This window comes from Pan paniscus, chromosome 13, assembly GCF_029289425.2.
Source record: "Pan paniscus chromosome 13, NHGRI_mPanPan1-v2.0_pri, whole genome shotgun sequence".
Taxonomy (NCBI): Eukaryota; Metazoa; Chordata; class Mammalia; order Primates; family Hominidae; genus Pan; species Pan paniscus.
In genome coordinates, this window is record NC_073262.2 from 54196860 (window position 1) to 54219512 (window position 22653).

General features: G+C 40.8%; 2 protein-coding genes across 7 annotated transcripts in view; one reads left to right on the forward strand and one right to left on the reverse strand.

Annotated features, from left to right (window-relative positions):
- Positions 1–22653, forward strand: part of RIF1 (replication timing regulatory factor 1) — a 160559-nt gene that overhangs the window by 97097 nt on the left and 40809 nt on the right. The gene's annotated exons all lie outside the window — the stretch shown is intronic.
- Positions 1–22653, reverse strand: part of NEB (nebulin) — a 241876-nt gene that overhangs the window by 21791 nt on the left and 197432 nt on the right. Inside the window, exons 146-162 of the mRNA XM_034954281.3 lie at positions 22040–22144; positions 20311–20415; positions 19748–19852; positions 18988–19092; positions 18788–18898; positions 17993–18103; positions 17355–17456; positions 17151–17255; positions 12501–12611; positions 11807–11911; positions 11158–11262; positions 9302–9406; positions 7657–7767; positions 7157–7267; positions 6418–6531; positions 5571–5675; positions 851–955 (exon numbers count right to left, since the gene is read on the reverse strand). Of these exons, the coding sequence (XP_034810172.2) occupies positions 851–955; positions 5571–5675; positions 6418–6531; positions 7157–7267; positions 7657–7767; positions 9302–9406; positions 11158–11262; positions 11807–11911; positions 12501–12611; positions 17151–17255; positions 17355–17456; positions 17993–18103; positions 18788–18898; positions 18988–19092; positions 19748–19852; positions 20311–20415; positions 22040–22144 (1821 nt within the window). The remainder of the gene's footprint in view (positions 1–850; positions 956–5570; positions 5676–6417; positions 6532–7156; positions 7268–7656; positions 7768–9301; positions 9407–11157; positions 11263–11806; positions 11912–12500; positions 12612–17150; positions 17256–17354; positions 17457–17992; positions 18104–18787; positions 18899–18987; positions 19093–19747; positions 19853–20310; positions 20416–22039; positions 22145–22653) is intronic.

Here is a 22653-nt window from a genome sequence, read left to right on the forward strand (position 1 = left end):
AGGGAAATTATTTGATAAGAATTTTGTGGAGAAACTAATTTTAAAAAACATATAAAGCTAGGGGTTTGTTTTTGTTTAAGTATCCCTTGCTTAGTAGATTTAACTTTGAAAAAGATAGATGTCACCACTAATGGAAAGCAGTGATAGTTCACATTCAGTAAAGGAAGCCACTGACAGGGTTTAGGATACACTACCCCAAAATATGGCACCTTGGCATTTGAAAAAACAGCAGAAGCAGGAGGGTTTTTCTGGCCTTCTCTGTTTTTTCCTGAAGCAGATAATAATTATCTGACCTTCATTTAAAGCAGGCAATAAGCCTCTCCTTCCAGAAGGGTCCTCCCTAGACCCAGAGGAAAGGAGCCAAAGACACAGAGATACTAGGAGAATCTGAACAAATAGGCATCGCTAAATCCCCTGTTTATTACCATTGGATCATACCCCTCTTTGTCCAATCACACTTCTGCATCTCTATCCATAAAAATACACATATTTCCCTGTTTCTTTGGGTAGTCATTTCTGAAGCTTTTATTAAATAAATTGTGTGTCTCTCTTGTTAATCTGTCTTTTGTTACAGGGGTTTTCGCCATGAACCTTGCCATGGGTGAGGAAAAGATACTATATTTTCTCCCCAATACCACCAACGAAGTAACAGATGAGTCTTTCATGCTGTGATTTGGGATTAAGATACAAGGTGAGCCCAGAGATGAATTGGGCACACATTTCCTGGGGCAGGATGGGAGTTGTGGAGGGCTGCACAACAGCCCCACTGCAAGCCTGGGATATCCAGAGGCATCTTCCTCAGCACCCCTAGGTGCCTGTGGGCTGTGCCTTACATTTAATAAAAACTTACAAGGCTGAAGTTCTTTTGGTTCTCCCGGACTCTCTGTATCTCTGGGGTGTCCAAAACAGTCTCATAATACGACATGGACTTCTCAGCATCTTCCTTGTACTTTTTCTGGGAATAGAGTCCAAGAAATAAGGAGGGTAAACACCACAGGGATATAGGCCAATGGGACCTAAAATAGGCTATTTTAGCCCTTCCAGGCTCAGCAGAGGGAAAGTCCTTTGTATTTTCTTAACTGTCCAAGGATGTTAGGGCATCGCAAGGAAGAACCCTCTCAGTCAAAGAAAGAGCACCATACTTTTTCTTTCCAGGACAGCTAAGCCCAGACATTCAGTAGGACCTATTGTCATGGCAAAGCTGGCAGAGGGGGAACCTTGCTAGCTGGTCCACAGGAGGAAAGTCACAGCCAGCAAGGCCCAGAGAGGGAGATGGGGATGCCTCCAGTGGCAGTAGTCCTCGCTGGGCTGGATGAAGCTATGTAGCCAGACTGTTCAACAGGCAGGTGGAGAGAAGCTGGAGGGTTAAGAGTCAAAGACATGACCTCTAGAAAGCCTTAGCTGGTGACAAGATGTTCACTGAGCCATGAGCAGGTGCGGTCAGGGCTCCCAGCTATAGGACTGAGCAGGCAGGCAGACAGGCAGGCCCAGAGGCATTTCCAGAATATGGCTCTTGATGCTGCAGAAAGCAGCCTGACAGGACTGGCAGCTCTACCAAACAGACACACCTGGAGCACTACTAAGGCCAGCTGACTGGCCAAGGACTGCTCTGAACCAGACATCACTATTCCTTGGGCTCCCCTGTCCTGCCCCAGCCTTTGGCTGGAGAGACGTGTCCATATAGAGGCTGCTCTTCCAGACACCAGTGGGCAGTCAATCCCACCACCAAACTGATGATTGTTTTTATTCTCTGCAGCAGAACACTTTAGAGCCTTATTTTTCTTTCATCATCGCTTGTCACTATGTCCTTTCACTTTTCTCTCTAGCTTAACTTAGCTCCAGTTTTTCCCACTCTTCAGGGAAGTTTTAGTTTGTAGGGCTGAGGGCTGAGGAATGAGACTAGCCACTGTTATAATGGGGATAAAACTATTCTGTCTGTCTCTATTTACTTTGTTAATATAGGAATTACATTTATAAGTAAAGTATTGAAATTTGTAATCTTGCCAGAGACAACAAACAAGCAGTTTCAGCCAGTGAGAGATTTAGGCCTAGATTTTGTTCATCTAAATGGAAGCGAATTAAAGCCAGATTTTTCGGAAGAAACGGTAGTTCACCATGAATGAATGTTTTGTTCATGAAAAAGTCACCTGGATGACTCCTTAGCTATGCAGATGTAAGGAAAACAGTTCTCATTGTCCTGGGAAAAGAATAGAAACAATCGTCCTTTTATTTTATTTTTATTGTTTTTCTTTTATTTTTTCCAAGATGAAGCAAAAGCTACCTCAACTGGTTTGCAGAGCTGGTGCTAATCCCTTAGAGGGATAATCACATTTGCACACAGAACTTGGATGTATTCTGGGAGAAAGGGACCTGAACTCCCTGGTGTTCCCAGACCAAATTGAGGGTTGGACTGCTATTTTTCATGGCCCAATAATGAAATGCAGATGAACTGGGGAGGAAGAGAGGTTTTTTTTTGTTTGTTTGGTTTTTTGTTTTTTGAGGCGGAGTTTCGCAGTGTCTCCAGGCTAGAGTCCAGTGACGTGATCTTGGCTCACTGCAACCTCTGACTCCCTGGTTCAAGCGATTCTCCTGCCTCAGGCTTCCGAGTAGCTGGGATTACAGGTGTGCACCACCACAACCAGCTAATGATGGGGTTTCACCATGTTGGTCAGGATGGTCTCAATCTCCTGACCTCGTGATCCGCCCACCTCGGTCTCCCAAAGTCCTGGGATTACAGGCGCGAGCCACTGCGCCCGACCAAGAGTTTTTATTTCTGTAACTGGTTACCGGGAGAAGGCCTGGAAATTATCACCAGGCCAACTCAAAATTACAAAGTTTTTCAGAGCTTACCTTTTAAGCTATATGTCTTTGTGTAAGTGTTCATTCATCTAACGACATAAGTGATTAACTTCTTTTAATTTATAACTAAGGTCCGAGTTCTGAAGACCTTCCACTGGAGCCTCAGTAAATTTACTTAATTTAAATGGGTTCAGGTGCTGGGGTGATTACTCGTATGTTGTCTCCTGCTAAATCAGGGAGGTTTGAGGAGTTTCTTCAGACCCCCAATTAAACTTGTTTGTGGAGGCCTGGGGAGTTTTTTTTAGACCCACAGTAAAACTTGTTTAATTCTACATGGGTCCTGTTATGAATTCCTTCATTATTTTGTTATGCTTTAAGGCCCAGGAAAGGCCTAGGCGAAACTTTTGGTGGGCTTTTGTTACATCCCAGCCTTTGTACAGGGACACTGGCTTTTAATATCTAACTTAACCATTCATTTAGTACTCAAACAGTTGTTAGTGAGACCTGGCCTGCCATACTGGCATTAAGTATTCAGTACAGTAGTCCCCACTTATCTGAGGTTTCACTTTCCACGGTTTCAGTTGACTGTAGTCAACCTCGGTCAAAAATAAGAGTACATTAAGATATTCTGAGGGAGAGAGAGAGACCACATTCATGTAACTATATAACTTTTATTACAGTATATTGTTATAATTGTTCTATTTTATTAGTTATTGTTGTTAATCTCTTACTGTGCTAATTTACAAATTAAGCTTTGTCATAGGTGTATATGTATAGGAAAAACCAGTATATATAGGGTTAGGTATTGTCTGTAATTTCAGGCATCCACTAGAGGTCTTGGAACATATCCTCCTCGGATAAGAGGAGACTACTGTATAGTATCCTAAATTTGTGAGTCAGCTTACATTGCCTGTATTAACCCCCAAGTATGAGGTTTAAGAGTTATAAATACAGATTCTCCATTGGAAATCGAGAAGCAAGTTTGTGGAAACACAAGCACCATCTCACCAGTATTTACCATTCAACTGTAAATACTGATCTGAATTGGGGAGGAACTAACTTGCCTGGCTATATTTTAGGCCTTGAGGAACCAGCCAAAGAGAGCCCCAGGAGAGCAGAGCAAGTGACGTGATCCCACACTGGGATAGGTCCACATGCTGAAGCTTTCGTTAAAGATCAGCAGTGTCAAAAGCAGAAGGTAAAAGGCTGGTGAGGCTCTCACAGCCCAAAGAATATCAGCCTCCCTGGCTCCCTCAGTGAACACAACATGGTAATTTGGAGCCCATATCATTTTGGTAATTTTTAAAAAGCTAATTATTATTCTGCATCCCTACCCTTCAAAGAAAAGAAACATTTCCACCATTTGAATATACCTGCTTCCTAATCAAACCACTCTCTAGTGATAACTATATTTTTCATGTGTAATTTTACAATATACAACTATATGTTTCCAGTAAAGGGTTGAAATCCTTGATTCCCCAACCTGATTGGTCATTAAGAGATCATCTGTGAAAATTAAAAACAAACAAAAATAGATTTCCAGAGCCTACCACAGATTTACTAGCATCAAAATTCCAGAGTTGGACCAGGGAATCTACATCCCCAGGTGCCTATAAAGCACAGCTAGGGCACGTTAACTATGGCTTTGGAACTCATTGATCAGAAGACAAGCACAAATTCTAATCTGGCACCACTCAAACAAATTGCAGACTCCTGACCATCACTGACAATCGTTCATACAAGTGAAGGCCTATCCCAGGGTGTGAAGGATGGCCTACTTTTCTTCATCTCTCTATTTGTAGGAAGATGGAGAGTTATTCATCATGAGGGGAGTCAGGGGTTAGACTGTGTGGTCTCAATCTCAGTCTTGTTTGAGATTGGTAATCCAAATGTGGGCTACTTTGTTTCTTCCAGATCTGCGCACACATTTTTAAAGCCACATCATAAGAGATTTTACATGTTAAAATATTGATTCATTAATTACAAGTTGTACCATGTTCTTCAGTACCTTAAAAGAGTTCTTCAGTACCTTAAAATTCCTGCATCATAGGTTACCCTCTCACTCTTTTTTTTTTTTTTTTTTTTTTTGAGACAGAGTCTTGCTGTGCTGCCCAGGCTGGAGTGCAGTGGCGTGATCTCGGCTCACTGCAAGCTCTGCCGCCCGGGTTCACGCCATTCTCCTGCTTCAGCCTCCCAAGTAGCTGGGACTACAGGTGCCTGCCACCACGCCCGGCTAATTTTTGTGTATTCTTTTTAGTAGAGATAGAGTTTCACCGAGTTAGCCAGGACGGTCTGGATCTCCTGACCTTGTGATCCACCCACCTCGGCCTCCCAAAGTTCTGGGAATACAGGCATGAGCCACCATGCCAGGCTTCTCTCTTTTTTTTTAAGAGTCTCACCCTGTCACCCAGGGGACTGCAGTGGTGCAGTCACAGCTGACTGCAGCCTCAACCGCCTGGGCTCAATTGATCTTCCCACCTCAGCCTTCCTAGAAGCTGGGACTGGCGTGCACCACCACACCTGGCCAATTTTTGTAGGGACAGGGTTTTGCCACATTGTCCAGGCTGATCTCAAACTCGTGGACTTAAGTGATCCACTTGCCTTGGCCTCCCAAAGTGCTGGGAATACAGACGTGAGCCACCGCACCTGGTGAATCTCTTTTTTATTGGGAAAAACTGATCTGAAGAATCTCTTAAGGTATTTATTAATGGAAGGACTTCCATTCTTTCATGATTGGGGTTTATGAGTGATGGCATGACGAATGTCCTTACCTGGCTTGAAAGATTCTTGACTTGTTGGGCATGAATGATCTCTGGAGTATCAACCACAGAAGTGAAATTGGCTTTCTCCATTTCTGCTGATTGCTTATACTTAATCTGTAAAACAACACCGAATAGTTGGGTAAATGTTTGCAATGTGCACAACAGTTGTTGGCTTGATTTGATTAAGAGGTGAGCCATATTTCTTTTCCAAGAGGGACTCATTCATTTGACATTCAACAGATATTTCTTCCTATTTTGTTCATAGTTTTATACCAAAGAGTGAGATTCAGTAAGAAAGGTCAAGTCCTAGCTGTTGAGAGAAGATTTAGTTGGATGCAGGATGGGATATGGGTAAGGAGGGATCATCAACAGATAGTAAGGCATGGATTGTTTACATACGAGCTGGGAGGATGACAAATAAGCAAAAGACCCATACCAATGAGCATTAGACAAGCTAAGATGCCTAAAAACTGTTCTAAACTTAGGGCTTGAAAGGAGAGGAAGAACTCCCAAGATATTCTAAGCAAGGAATTCCTGGCATCAAATGAGTGGATTGACTCAGAAATAAGGCCAGGATGTCGAGTTTGCCCCAGCTCCAAACAGCTACTTAATTCCTCAATTTCTGCCCTTTGCTCTGAATGTCCCCAGAGCCTATAGACTTAGAAAGGTAGACAGCAATGAGCCTGGCAAAGGGTCCTCCATCCTTTCATTGGGATGGATTCCTCCAGGCAGATGTTCAAGAATGCCATTGTATGCATGTGACTGTCACCAATAAATCAGATGACAGAGGGACACTTTATGTCCTTAAAGTTACAACTACTTTCCTGAAAGATTGACATCGAATAGTAGCACTGACCTGACTGGCAATATCAGTAGCATTCCTGGCCCTCATAAAATCCGGAGTTTCATTGGCCATGGCATTCAGGCCTCTTCCTTTGACTTCCAGTTCCAGGTCTCGCTTATATTCTTTCTATAGTAGCATTAAAAGAAAAAAAAAAGGTACCTAAATGCTACTACTAGGTAATAAACATACAGGGTGAATGTAAATCCACATAACACGCCACCCCAGTTGTCACAGATAGTGTCGCTTGCTACTACTCTTCACCTTCGCTCTTCCGTGTGGTAGGATGAAGTGGTGTCTTCAGAAGCCCTCTGGAGGAAACTATTCTATGCAAGTCAGTATGGGTCAACAGAGGTCTCCTTTTGAATACTTTTAGCATTCTCTGCTTAGAAGATTAGAGTATAAAGTAAATTGTACATCTAGTTTGGTACATAACTAAGATTACACTTAGGAGCACACCACTCCAGTGTAGTGTTTTTATGTAGATGAGCACACCAAATATATCAAGTTAAATCAAATAATATTAGATAATAGATTATGATAACCACTACAGAAACACACTTATAATATCCATCCATCAGAAATTGAGGTATATTTTATGTAATGGTTAACAATTATGTTGATATGGAATCTGAAAATGAAAAGCTCTGTTTTTCTCTGTTCTCTGTTTTTGTTTTGCTTTTTCTGGTGTAATTTGGCTAACAAAGAAATGATGCTGTATGAATTACATGCAGGCAGTCAGCTGTGGGCCTACCTCATTGAGGATTTGAGTGGCATTCTTTGCTCTTAGCATGTCAGGTGTATCTTCCATTTCAGTGAGGCCCTTCCCACGGATGCTTTCCTCTAGATCTTTCCTGTACTCTTTCTATATCATGAAAGAAAAGCAACAACATTGACAAGAAAGCCCAGATTGATTCTCTCAGGCAAAGAAGAAAATAAAAAACAATTCCAATTTTTAAAGGGTTCACAGTTTAGTAAGTAAAAATATGAATACAGGCAGGGTATAAGCATGATCAGTTAACATTAAATATCAAATGAAAGCTTGAAGTTAATAGAATGCTAAGGTAATATTCAAATAAAAAATTAGAAGAATTAACATGGGTAATAGATTAGGTGGTAGTACCAAGCACATGAGAACCCAATTTGAAACCCACAGTTAGGTGGTGATGTAAATGGTAGGAGGAACACATTAATGAGTGTCACTAGTGCAATTATTTGGATTAAGAGGGAAAGAAAAGACCAAGTGGGCACTACCTCGCTTGCTATTTTAGTTGCATATTTGACATGTAACAAAGCTGGCGTGACCTCCAGGCCAGTCAGGTTTCTGCCTTTAATGGACTCTTCATAATCTTTCCTATATTCTTTCTAATGTAAGTAGGAAGGAAAGACAAGTTAAAAAAAAAATCTTTATTACAATGTATCTCTCCATCTCAGGAAGAAAAAAAATAACAGCATTTTCTATGTATGGGCTCTTAATCATAGTTCTGCTAATGGTCACACATTTGAAACATGTATGATTGTATTTGAAATACTTTGTCTGGAGCAAATGGCCACAAGGAAATTCAGGCTGAGACACTTTGATGGGCCCCTCACTCATCAGTCTAATGTTGTGACTGGGGCAGGCCCTTCACAGAGTGGAAGGATGGATGCACCATCAAGACTCTGAATCCTCTGTTGTCTCTTCTGAACTTTCCCACACCTTTCTTAAGGTGACAAAAGATTTTATTTCAGAATTACAAGTCAGTGATGCAAGGGGAAAAAAAATCGCAGTGGAAGGAGAGCCTAAGGCTACCCAAATGCTAACTTGCTTTTTTTCCTAATCATGACCTATTTTTTTAATATGGGGTCTTGCTATGATGCCCAGGCTGGTCTCAAACTCCTGAGCTGAAGTGAGCCTCCTGCCTCAGCCTGCTGAGTAGCTGGGACTACAGGTGTATGCCACCACACTGAGTTTTGACCTGTTTTTTAAAAATCACTGAATAGCTTAGGTGGGCAGTGAGGCACAGAGGAATTGTATGGTTTTGTCCACTCTGCCTCCCTGCCCCATCTCCTCTCCAGTCTCCAGACTTAGCTGACTCACAGAGGGGCTTGGAATAGATGTTGGAACTCTACTTTTGTAATTTTGTTATTTTAATAGAATTTTAAATTTACAGGAAAGTCACAAGAACAGTATAAGAAACTCCTATAGATCCTTTACTCAGATTGACCAATTGTTTGAAACCATTTTAAAGTTTTGATGACCTGACATTCTATCACCAGAAAGCTCCACAAACTGCTACTTTTATTTAAAACAATTTTTCTTTATAGTTGGAGGAAGAGAGGCAAATGGAAATTCCAAATAAGCCCATTTCCCACTGAAGACAGACTAAGATTTAAAATAAGATTCCATTCTCTACTCTTGGTTAAAAATGACCAAAAGAAAATTTAGTGCTTCTGCTTACAATTCTAAAATAACGAATATGGCATCTTCACTTTTGATTATCTGGGGTCTTGATAAACATCTTGATCACAAATACCCTTTTGTTTGGCTTGGGGCATTCTACTAAGAGTAGAGCATTTCAAAGCCAAAGGGGTGTCTGTGTGGAGGGAACTTTTCATTCATAAAGGAAAATCCAAATTACATTCAGTATAATTTGTGTTGGGAATAGTTTTCCATGTTCTAATTTTACAGAAATGGCTGTTGAAATAAGACATATGGTAAATATCTACTACCTAGAGCATTTTTAAAAAATAACTGAACCATAGGATTTCTGAGATGGAGAAGATTTTAGTGATCACATGATAAAAAGTTTCATCAGCTACCACTTTTGGATGACAGGAAACTGGCCATGTCATGGGCAGAGCTTGTGTTCAGTAGTGTGATGGATCATTGTTGTGTGGTGTGGTTTTTTTGACTTACCCCACTCTGCATCTGCTGAGACTCTTTGGCAGTGATGTACGTTGGTGTTTCAAAGTCCAGCATGGGTTTTCCTCGTTCCTTTTCATACTTTTCTTTGTATTTCACCTGGTGATAGAAAGCCATGTTAGATATCTCTCCTCTGGTCAATTCCTAGACAGCAGTTTAAGGATAGTATTTTTTAATTGATATGTTCTGTCAATTGGATGGCATCTCATTGCCACTCAAAACAGTTTCCTGTTATGTTTCAGATCCAGTACATTTTTGTTGTTGTCTAGGTGTTGAGGGGATGGGTACCATTACTGTCTGCAAGGCATAATTAGGATTTGGATTCAATTCAAGGACACAAAAGAATCATTGACAAGTGCCAGCTGAGAGAAACGCTGATGCAAGAAAATGCATGGGGAAAATTACCCAGGTAGATGAGGTTGGTCAATAATTGATGGGTAGCTGTAAACACTTTAAAATTATTAATGCTATTAGCATTAATCAATATTTCTGATAAAAATCCTTAGTTTTTCTTTCGCAAGAACTTTTATCAGAGACCTGGGGTCTAGATTGAATGGATAACACATGGAGCTTTATTTATAAGTAAACAACTCTATGTGGGTCCTGACTGGCCATATATTTAATGCAGCCAATAAATTGGTATAAAAATGAAAACTAGTTTACATATTGACTGACTTGTTAAAAAACCTGACAGTCTCAAAAGATCCTCAAGCCTGTTGTATAAATAAAATTTCCTCATCCTCATAACATGTGGTTAAGAATCAGGGGAGCCACATAAATGTTTGTATGTGACAGAGAACTGGAAAAACAGGCGAAGACCCTCATGCACGCAGCACCTTGATGGCAGTGCTCGATCTCCGAGCTCTTGGGTTGTAACAAGATGTTGGAATAAAGGCCTGGGGGCACATACTGCCCTACAGAAGACACGAGGACGTTTCTAATAGTCCTCATGGTTAATGCCCAACAGGGGACCTAAATAATGCTGAATTTGTGATATAGGAGGTCATGTGATAGTAAGTTCTTTCCTCTGAGAATCTTCAATTATAGTCATGAATTGCTTAACAACTGGGATATGTTATGAGAAAGGCTTTGTTATGCAATTTCATCATTGTGTGAACATCACAGAGTACACTTACACAAACCTAGATGGTATAGCCTACTACACACCTAGGCTATATGGTATAGCCTGTTGCTCCTAGGCTAGAAACCTGTACAGCATATTATTTTACTGAAATCTGTAGGCACTTGTAACACAAGAGTATTTGTGTATCTTGATACCTCTAAGCATAGAAAAGGTACAGTAAAAATATGGTATTAAAGGTTTTAAAATGGTACACCTGCATAGGGTAGCTCCATTATAATCTTATGGGACCACTGTCATACAGGTGGTCTGCTGTTGACCAAAAACATCATGCGGTATATGACTGTATCTTAAAAATTTAGTAATTTTGTAAATTCCCAGAACTGCTTTCAGTAGTAGACCTGATCGTATCACTTCTCTGTTTGAAATCTTCCTGACTCCCTATAATCTACTGTAGTGTTCCCTAACCTGGGGCACAAACCCATGGGGCACATTGGAGTTACCATGAGGGGTTTGTCCCCTCATAAAACACACTCTTTATGCTTCCAGCCCCTGCCAGTAGCACATAATTGCATGTATATTTCTCAACTATATGTAGATGTTGTTGTAATTTGTAACATAAGAATTTGTTTCAAAAAGTTACCAGATTCAAAACCCCTTATATCTTTGTGCATTTTCTCAAACAATGGAGGGAATCTATGAAATTTTTTTTCACATTGTACTGTGGATGAATGTGCGCCAGAGGAAAAATTGGTCTCGATCCACTTACTATACTCTGTAATTCTGTGGCCTCTTTTAGGTGAAGCTGCTCCAGATTATCGGGTATGGTGTGGTAGTGGCCTTTACTCTTCTCATACTTCTTCTTGTACTGGTACTGAGGGGAAGGCGGCAAAAAAGGCACATTGATGGAGAAGCTGCTCAGCATTCCTATTTTTCCTCTTTAGATTAGACATTTACACAGCACCATTGTCAAGATCAAACTAAAAATGGCAAACACTAAACAGGAGGTTAAGAAAAAGTTTTAAAAATGAGGATCCAAGTTCAGTATTGTCCGTTAAGATGTAAACACTTAGGTTATGTGGCTTGTTCAAAGTAGGTGTTATAAGTAAAAAGTTAAAAGTGAAAGAAACTATTCCAGAGGGTATTTCTATGTCCTTAGAGAAAAGGGAATGGTTAATTGGAGGGCAAAGTTTAAATATTTTTAAAAAAGAAGCATTTTTACATTCTGAGAGGTGTTACAGACAATGGAGAATTGGTAGATTAATGTTGTCATTTGGAAGAATACACTCAAATGAGAACAGTTTTGTAATAAATCTAGGGTATCAGTAGCAGAGAAGAAGATGCATCTGGGCTCAGAGAAAGAATTTAGTTCCAAATGGGTAAAACAAGCTGTTTCTGGAGCAAATGACTGAGCTTACAGAACTGGCAAGTTGGCTTGTATTCAGGACATGATTCATGATCAGAGACTCCTTCATGTCAGTCACGGGTTTGTGAAGTTTCTTCAGGTCAGCCTTGTATTTAACCTGTGTGTTATGGGGGAAGAAAGGAAATCACGTAAATAGGAAATGGAACAGCACTAATGGAAATCAAAGTGAGATAGCGCATCGTTAAACAAATGCTGGAGATGGTGATGAAAAATCATACCTCATTCATAGTAGCCAGAAGGCAGAAACAACCCAAGTGTCTGTCAGCAGATGAATGGATAAACAAAATGTGGCATATACATACAATGGAATATTATTTAGCCATAAAAAGGAATGAAGTTCTGATATATCCTACAACATGGATGGACCTTGAACATATTATGCTAAGTAAAATAAGCCAGACACCAAAGGACAGATACTGTTTGATTCCATTTATATGCACTCTCTAAAATAGGCAAATGCATAGAGACAAAAAGTAGATAAGAGGTTCCCAGGAGCTGACGGGAGGAGGGAATGGAGAGTTTTTGCTTAATGGTTATAGTTTCTGTTGGTATGAAAACATTTTGGAAATAGTGACAGTAGTTGGATAATATTGTGAGTGTTATAAATGCTACTGAATTGCACACTTAAAAACAGTTAAAATGGCAAATACCATGTTATATATTTTACCACAATTTTAGAAACATACCTCACTTGCAAGATTATTAGCATCTTTCATGACTTTGTAGAGCTGGCTGTCTTTTGGATTGTATTTTGGTGTCTTGCCCTTTTCTTTATCGAAATTTTCTCGGTATTTAACCTAACAGCAAATGCAAACATCCAAATTATTCCTGGACATCAATCAATTTGGGAATTGGGGAATAGTAGAAACACAAATGCCAAAGAATATGCATTGTACATAGAGTGATCATATAATCTATTATCCAAACTGGGACATTTAGAGTAAAGAAGACACTATTAATAATTAAGAATGACAAGACAACAGGCATTCAAATATATGATCACTGGCCTTGCTCATTTTTATATTATTCCAAGGTATAAAAAGTAATCACCTCTTTCTAATGCAAAACAAAAAAAAATTGGAAAAGGCTTCAGGCTAAATTCAGAGATGTGATTTAATGTACTTGATTTGGAGCATTTTAGCACTCCTAACTAGCAAAACCAACAGCAGTTTAAGTCTGTGTGAAATCCAAAGAAGGGCTGTAAATGATCAAGAAGGTTGAAAAATAAAGAATCTGTTAAATTAGGAGAATTTATTGTTATTTTAAAATAGTACTTTGGCTATATCATTTAAAAATTATTAAACTTGGCCAAAAACGGTATAACTCCTGAGTAAACAAATATGAGAGTTTGGGGGTTAATGGCTTCAAGTGTGATTTCAGACTAGAAGTAGGAAAAAAGTGAGATACTTCAGAATAATGAGAAAAAATAAGATTAAATATACTTTTAGTATACATAAAAATAAGGTTAGGTAGGCAGAGTGCTAAATAACTCCAATTTAAAAAATAAGCACAATGCCTTGCACTAATAGTTGCTCAATAAATGTGATTTGATTGAATGGAAGGAAGAGACAGTCATTATGTCTAGGTAAAATATCTAAAGAGGATGATAGCCAGGTGTGGTGGCTCATGCCTGTAATCTCAGCACTTTAGGAGGCCAAGGTGGGTGAATTACTTGAGCCCAGGAGTTTGAGACCAGCCTGGGCACATGCTGAAACCCCATCTCCACTAAAAATACAAAAATTAACTGGGCATTGTGGTGCACCCCTGTAGTCTCAGCTACTCAGGAGGCTGAAGTGGGAGGATCACTTGAGCCCGGGAGGTGGAGGCTGCAGTGAGTCAGGATCGCGCCACTGCACTCCATCGTGGGCAACAGAGCAAGACCCTGTCTCACAAAATAAATAAGAGGATTTATTTATAGGAGAATTCAACAGAATGGAAAGTGACAGAAACATCTCCTAATTGAAAAACAAACTGATGCTTTTGTCAACAGTATTGTAGAATTAAGGCCAGAAGTAGAATTCTACTACTAGTTATTCACTCTAGGAGGAATGAAAACTGAGCTGTTTCTAGATGTTAGCCAACCAAAAGGGCAATATTTAACCCTCAGGGAATCCTAGAGTTTCTGTTATTGTTAAGATGAAAGACTCACTAACACCAGTACCCCTCACGGTTCATCACTGCTCTTCACCTCCCCCAACTTGACACATCCAGCACAACAGACACAAAATAACAATGAAATCTGCCACATCAGAGAAAATGCATTCACAATGCTGAGACTCCTTTACTTTGAATAAATCCTCAGTGGAAATGCAGGGAAAAAATAAGCATGCAGAACAGTTCAGCATGATGCAGGCACACTGAGACACACAAAGTAAAGGAAAAAGAAACGTAAACAAATGCTACAATGGCTCTTCTCTGAAAAAGTTTCACTCTCAACATAAAGAAGTGGAAGGCCTGCTAAGGAAGGTCTGAGGTGTGAGCTGGTGTCTGGACCAAAGGCAACTTTTCCTAAGAGATATAGAAGTCCATAAAACTAGGAGATGTTCCCAAGAGTTGTGAAACACAGAAAAGCAAACCAGATATGCAGACTCAGAGTAGGGAAGAAAAGAAGCAAAAGCCCATCTCAAATGAGAATAAAATCTGCTTTTTTTAGAAGCATACTAAAAGTCCTCCTTCTGTCTTTTAGAAGATACTTGTTTCTGAAGAGGTATTTTTCAAGCAGCAATGCCATTGATTCCACTTCAGTTTCTTTTTCTTCTGTTAATTTCAAGTTAACTTCAACCTTTTTAACTGAAAAAAAGTTATGGCTCCCTTCTCCATAGGAAGTCCTCTAAACAAATGCAGCTTTGTACAACTACTGATATGAATCTGAGTTCAGCACTTTTGGCCTTCCTTTTTGACTGGATCTTCTTAAAACTAGTATAGTTTGAAAGGTAAGGACATGTACCAGGTTTAGGACCCTAGGAATTCTTGGAATGGTGTTTGACTAGGGAGTAATGTAGTAAAACTACATACACTTGGCATTAGGGAATGGTGAAGCTTTTTCCCATTAACCATGGGAGCTAAGAGGCAACTCTGCAATGCCATGTCTCGGCAAGTGGCAGCCCCCGGGGTTTATAATCCCATCAGGCTCAGAAATTGGGCCTATTATGGATGTAGTATAGGAAAGTGATTTTGCATTAATTATATTTTTAGGAGTTTAATTGTATTTAAAGCTTAAGATCTAATTTTTTAGCTCCTTTTTATTGAATTGAGATGTATACTGGTGCTTCTAAAGACTGAAGAACAGTCCCGAGAATTAGAAAAGCTATTAAAAGTTTATACTGTTGATTCATAGAAGGCCTGAACTGAGAAACTATATTAAATACCAATCTTCAGTATATTAAAAATCAAAAATGGCAGATAACTTCAGAAGAAGCAGAGGTTTCTTTGGTTGAAGATGAGATTCTCAGTTTGTTTTCATTTCATCATTTAATTTGATCAGTGTCAGCAACCTAACATACACATACATTAGGAGGCCATCTCTGAGTCTAGTCTACCTTCCTATTCCAAGTGGTATGTTCCAGATGGAAAGTTTCATGCAGGAAAAGAAGGGTGTATGCAAAAGTATATCCTTCAACAAATTTCCACAGCAATCTACACGTTCCAACACAAAAATCAACAGAAAAGAATGCAACCTGGTCAGTCTCCTGACCAATGCCAAGAAAGTAGACAAGAATCAGAGGAAGACAGAAATAATGGCTTGCTGGTCTCAGTCTTTCTTACATCACTGATGAGTACATTAATTTTCTTAAGATGCCTCATCATAGGGGTGTCATAAGATGCAGCGCCGTGCCCTCTCCTTTGGCCTTTGAGGTATTCCGCCTAGAGTACGCAGCAAGACAGCAAAGTCAGAACAGGGAAAGCCCACACACAGCTGAAGCGCCCTTGGGCCCAGGGCCAAACCATGAAGCTGTCAATCCGGAGACCAGCCTTTCACAGGAAGTAAATGGGACCCGTGGGGTCCCATTCTCCATACCATAGGATTCACTTAGTACTAGAAATAGGAGCCTCTTGATTTTCAAAAACAATACAGTTTTCAAAATTTCAACATCATAGTCGTTTGTTTTTAAATTATAATGATATGACCTTGTACATTTAAAAACATTAACTTTTTGCATTAATAAGTTCTTGTTACATCTCATTACTCTTAGAGAGTCCACTGTTTTTTTGTTGTTGGTGGTGATCCCATATCTTAGTTTCAAATACTTATACAATTCCATTAATTTACAATAAAATATGTTACATAGGAATTTTAAGTTTAAAAACTTTTAAAAAATAATATTGCTTTTCATCAGTCATCTGACCCTCTTGTGTTTTCATAATTCTAACTTGTTCTGTCACTTGACATTACTGCATTATATCTTCCAAAAGATTGGAATCCCATGTTTGCTATTGCTGAAAGTCAGTCACTCACGACAACCAAATGTATATCCCAAACCTATTTCTTCAAACAGATACCTGAGAGGACAAGGAAAAAGAAGGTAGGATCTGTAAATTGGAGGAGAAATGAGATATTCTTAAGCTAAAGTCCTATAGGATCAAACTTGCACTCTGATAGGTCTGGTGGTAGATGATGGGATCTCTGAGCTAAAGTCTGAAAACCTGTCATAACTTGGGGAATTTTAGATAATTGGTCTAACAAGGGAAAATAAGTCATGTGGTAACTGGGTTTGGGCAACACATTTCTGAGTCCATTTGCTTCTCAATAATATGAGATCTGCAAGAATGTGGCATTCTCCATCAGCACCCTGTGCATACCCTGATCAAACACTTGCCAAACAAAATTTTAATGATTTATCCATGGACAAGTAATCTGAAGACATCTGCTCATCCCTACTTCCTAGCCCGGGCGGTTAATACATGTGTTTAATGAAAAAAAAATGAATATTTTCATCTGGTTGGATTCTAGAAGTTAGAATTTCATTGCTCTTCATGTTAAATCTATCCCAGGTGACTCAAGTATGAATCAGACCCCGAGGATGAAACTCTTAAGGCCTGGGGAGAGGTTCCAGTAGGATCTCATGAGCTGATGTTTTTGTCACATAAAGATAGTTAAGCACACAGACACCCAGACAAATGCCCATAAATGGTAAAGTGGAGAACAAGAAAGGTCTAGACAGCTTAGAGGGAAACGAGAAAAGGCCCTCAGTGCACTTTTTATAACTCTTGGAAGCTTTGCAGTACTATTACAGACCCAGCATCCCTTTGCATTTTCAATCTGGAAATCACTTCTTCCTGCAAGGTCTTTTATAATCTCCTCACATGAGAGCCACCAGTGCACCCATCTGCATTACCTGGCTGCTCAGCTTGGCTGCCTTCTTGGCCATTTCTATGTCTGGGCGACCGAGCATGCTTAAGCCGTGGCTGCCTTCCTTGCGGTGCTTGGCTCTGTACTCCACCTGAATCAGAGAAAACCAAAATGGGCAACAGGTGATGGTTGCCTGGCATGCCTTGGCAATGGCTGTTGGGGACTGGGGACATTTTCATGACACCCTTACCTCACTGGCCTGTTTGGCTGCCTGTGTGGCCTTCTTGATGTCTGGTCGATCAGCCACTGTGGTGTAATGCAGGTTCTCTTTGGCATCTTTTCTGTAAGCGACCTTTATTGGGGAAGAAAATGTTTACTCAAGAGAGAGGCTTTTTTTTTTTTTTTTTTTTGAGATGGAATCTCACTCTGTTGCCCAGGCTTGAGTGCAGTGGTACAATCTCAGCTCACTGCAACCTCTGTCTCCCGGATTCAAGTGATTCTTCTGCCTCAGCCTCCCGAGTAGCTGGGGACTGCAGGTGTGCACCACCATGCCCGGCTGATTTTTGTGTTTTTAGTAGAGACAGGGTTTCACCATATTGGCCAGGCTGGTCTCGAACTCCTGACCTCGTGATCTGCCTGTCTTGGGCTCCCAAAGTGCTGGGATTATAGGCATGAGCCACCACGCCCAGCCGAGATATGCTATCTTTCTAAAAGTCCCCATTAAGCACAATCAGCTTTTTTCCTTAAACCCAAACCAATTCTCGCCACTAACTTTTTGAAGCTACCACAGAGGAATTAGAGTGACCACACACTGGAACAAGAGAATGCACCAATCTGGGTTCCACTGCTTCAAATGGGCCCCCAAGAGTGTTGAGAGGGAAAACTTACATCGCTTTGCTTCTTGGCCACTTCCATAGCATGTTTCACCTCTGGTGGCTCCAGCATGATGGAGTAGTTGGATTTTCCTTTCTCCTTGACAAACTTCTTTTTGTAATTTGTCTAAATAGAGCCAGAATTACTTTTATGAGTAGAGGAAGCTGGGAACAGAGTTGGTTTACTTGAAGAACTGTGAAATCTCCAGGAAAATCCATGCTCCCCATTTTGGCGTCAGTCTGGGACTTAGATAAGACCCATATTCTAGTTCTTCTCTGTCATTTGTGTCCTGCAACCCAACACTAGAACCACCTGGCAATCTTTGGAGAACCTGGGTAGAGGCAAATTAAGCTCTTTTATTTACTATTTCTACCTTTTAAAAATATATGGGACCATATGGGACTCATATAATACCAAGGTTACTACAGCATTATTGATAAGGATAGAGCAGGCAGAGATTACTGAGGCCCAAAGAGGTAGTTTTACCTTTCTAAAATTGGGTAGCAGTTTAATAATAGGAGAGGCCACTCCTAATCAGCAATGTTTCCTTCTGTTATTAATAGGTTAGTAATATCTGATATGGCTAGATTACATGTCCTGTAGCAAAACCCACATTTGCCATAATTGCCAGAATTGGAAAGCCAATAAATACCGGGTCATTTTAAAAATCAGAGTTTAAGATTCACATGTAGATATTGATGGTAAGAGTGAAGCTACATAAAGGAAGCAAAAGGCAACTGACATTATTTCACCAGATTCTACAGTCAAGTGGCATTGTTGCTGCCAAGAGACCGGTGGTTGATCACTTACATCACTGACATGCTTGGTCACTTCCTTGACGTGAACAGTGTCCCGGGTCTCTGGTAGTGTTGTGTATGAGCCCTGTGCCAAGTGCTTCTTGACATGGTCCTTGTACTTGTTCTGGGGGAATCCATAGAGAGCTCATTAAGGCATCTGCCTGGGGCGTTCTCCGAAGAGGGAAGCAGAACTCATGGGCGGCTGGGGGTTACCTCAGACACCAGGTTGCTGACAGTCTTCGCCAGCAGGATCTGAGGCGTGTCAGGTACGGCATGGCAGGTTCCTCTTTCCTTGACATGTTTCTCTTTGTATTTCAGCTTCAGGGGCAGGAAAAAGGGCATTTCTTTAGCTCTGCTGGATATCCTACATATTTTTATTACACCCCCAAACCACTAGAACAGCAGCGTTGACAATACTAAACTCAATAAAAGATGTGATACTTGCAAATTTGGGGAAATATTCAAAAGGGTTTTTTCCTTATCTCTAGCAAGTTGTGGTTTTAATAACAATCAAAATGGATCTCGTGATGAATCTTTATATAGTCACACTTATGTTCACAGCATGCTCAGATATGCCATTTGTCCCTCCCATAAGCCCTCCATAAGCCCATTATTATTCCGTCTTTACAGAGGAGGAAACTGTAGTGAAGGGAAAGTATGATCCCATAGAAAACAAATCATGGCGTTTCCATAAAGAGTCCAGCCAGGCCTTCAGGGTCCTAATTCCTGCTGTGTGAACTCTCTGCTGGTGCAGTATAAATCGAGGACTGTCACCTGGATCTAATGGCCCTTGCACTGCTGCTGCCCTGCTTGACTGCTGGTGTCCATCACAGGATAGGCCATAATTCAGGACCCATACCTGAGCCCTGATGGAAGCAGCTCTTCTCCATCCTTCCCTGGTGTCCCTGGGGACTGTACCATGGAAGATGGCCCTGAGTGACATTAGGCATCATGGAAGGAACTAGATACTTACATCACTTTCTATTAAAGTATTCCTGAGGGCGAGCACCGTGTTTTTGTCATCAGTGACAGAAAGCTTGCAACCCTTGAGGAACTCCCGGTCCAGCTTATATTCAAACTGTTATAGAAGAAAGGCAGAAGAAAAGGGAAGGGTCACAGCACAGGAGGAAGCTGGGCATTTGATTAAACACACAGGGAGTCCTCTTAAGGAGAGGACAAAGACTTGCTACCAGAATGAGGGGAAGAGCTTCTTGGTCCCTCACTGCATTTTGGACTCCTCCTTTTCAGCCTAGCTGCCAGGACCAAGCCCCTCCATCCCCGGTCTTCCCCCAGACTCTCCCCAGCCTCAGTCAGAACTCAGTCATTTGTGTCCAGGCCCAGCCAAAGGAGAATAGGCTCCATGGGCAGGTTTGGGTTCTGAGCTCGCCTATCGCTCCCCTAACCATCCTCCTCTCCTTCTCGGATCTCAAACGAGCAAGGGTTAACACTCATGACAGTGGTTATTATAAATAATTATTCATTGTATTTCTCAGGTGCAGTATGCAGTTACAATCGTCTGTGTCTCTCCTGTCTTACATCGCTTTGCTGCAGGGATGACTTGGCAGCCTGGAGGAAGTCCGGTCGGTCAGGAGTCCACTTCCAGTGGGCTTTGTTGGCTTCGTACTGTTTCTTATAGTCCAGCTGTTTTTAACAGGAGAGAAAGGAATCACTTGATTCAGTAGGCTAAATTCATAAACACACACATGGCACAGAGGGGCTCTTGCATTTCAAAACATCTCAAATCATGATTCCTAATGCAAGAGGAAGCCCCAATTAAAATTTCTGTACAATTTATGCAGCTAGTCATCCACTCAGAGGTCATCTGTTGGGACCCTGTGGTCCCGAAATAGAGGCTAAAATTTTTAAAGGCCTCCGGGTGAAATGATTCTTCAATCTCTCTAGTTCTGCCAGTCCAGCCCAATCATCTTCAGAATCGAGTACTTTTAATTTCAAACTAAATTCGGGTTTAATTTTTACCAAAAATGATCAAACACTAGGTATTTATTTTCTGCCAGGCACTTTTCTAAGTTCTTTACAAATTACAAAACTAATTAAATGAATTATAAAATTTTATAAAATTAATTCACCTAATCTTCATAACAACTGCATGAAATAGACAGCTGAAGAACTGGATAGAAAGGTTAAGTAAACTTCCCAAGGTGAGACTTAGCAATTGGTGGAGCTGGAATTTAAACCCAGGCAGTCTGGCTGCAGAGGGGCTTGCATGCTTCCTAGACCCTTCAGGGCTGGAGAACTGGCTGCATTGGGCCAAATCTGAGCCACAGAAGTGTATGTAATTTAATTTGAGTGTCCTTGGGAGGAGCCTGCACTATTAGGCACATTTCTTTCCTCATTCTTTCTCTCTTTTTAAAATTGAGGTATAATTTATACACAATACAATGCACATGCTTTTATGTATACTATTTAATAAGGTTTTTCTCCCCTCATTTTATTTTGAAAAATTTCAAACATACAAAAATGTTGCAAGAATATTACAGAGAATACCCATACAACCTGGATTTTGCAAGGTACGTTTTACTGCATTTGCTTTATCTCACATCTGTCCTTCTATCCGTCTACCCTCAATCCATCCTCAGGATACGTACAAGCTCTTTGCCAGCTCCTACAGGGATTCCAGTTTGCTAGCCCTCATAAATATATGTCCCCTCTAGCACTAGTGGGTACTAATTCGGTTACAATGGTTTCATTGTATAACCATTTAATATATTTTTAAGAAGTCAGTGCTCATCTAAATGCACAAAATTATTTCTGTAGTTGAGGCCTTAAGATGCTGCACCCAAGAAGAGAGTCAACGCAGGGAATATCTGAGCAGGAAGAAGGTCTAGGCCAATGCCTGATGGCACCAAATGGCTCAATGTTTTCTTCATCAGAAGAAGCAGATTGTAGAGTTTGAGGCAGGAGGAGAGCACAGGGAAAGAGAATGAAAAATGCTCAGGCACTTTCCAAAAATGCAACCTACGTTTCAGTATTAAACGTCCCATTTCTCAGCCACCCACCGCAAAAGCTGAGTGGGTGTAGCATCCATGGCATGGGATGAAGCTTCCTTTGCTCTTCCCTATGCTCCTTTGTGAGGACCAATGCAGCATTTATATTTTAGCATCATTGTTCATGCTCCTGGGGCCTGACTCTTGCTTTGGAATCAATCACTAGAGCTGAATTGCCTGAAGAGATGTAAAAAGAGGCCATGTGTCCTACAGAAGCTGGTAAATCCCCCACCATGCTTGGGGAAGTTTCTGGAACTTACATTGGTGTTGACTTTGTAGGCGTCCTTGGCTGCTTTGATATGAACAGCATCTGGCTCAATGGTGCAGTTGGATTTATTTCTTTGGTATACTTCTTTGTATTTCAGCTGTGGGAGGAAACACAGTGACAAGATTAATTTTTTTATAGCAGCATACTGAGCATCTTAAAAAACAAGAAATTAAATCCATGCATGACTATAGTACACAATGCTCCTTAAGACGGAATTTTAAAAATCTGCTGTGGAGCAAGGATACAGCCATGCAGAGATGCACCTTCCTATCTCAGATCAGGGCACACTGACTATGGTCATCAGTGTTGCCATATAATTTTTTTTTTTTTAACAGATTCTCTCTCTGTCACCCAGGCTGGAGTACAATGGTGTGATCTCAGCTCACTGCAACCTCCGCCTCCCAGGTTCAAGCAATTCTCCTGCCTCAGCCTCCTGAGTAGCTGGGACCACAGACGTGCGCCACCTCACCCGGCTAATTTTGTATTTTAGTAGAGATGGGGTTTCGCCATGTTGGCCAGGCTGGTCTCAAACTCGTGACCTCAGGTGATCCCGCCCACCTCAGCCTTTCAAAGTGCTGGGATTACAGGTGTGAGCCACCGTGCCCA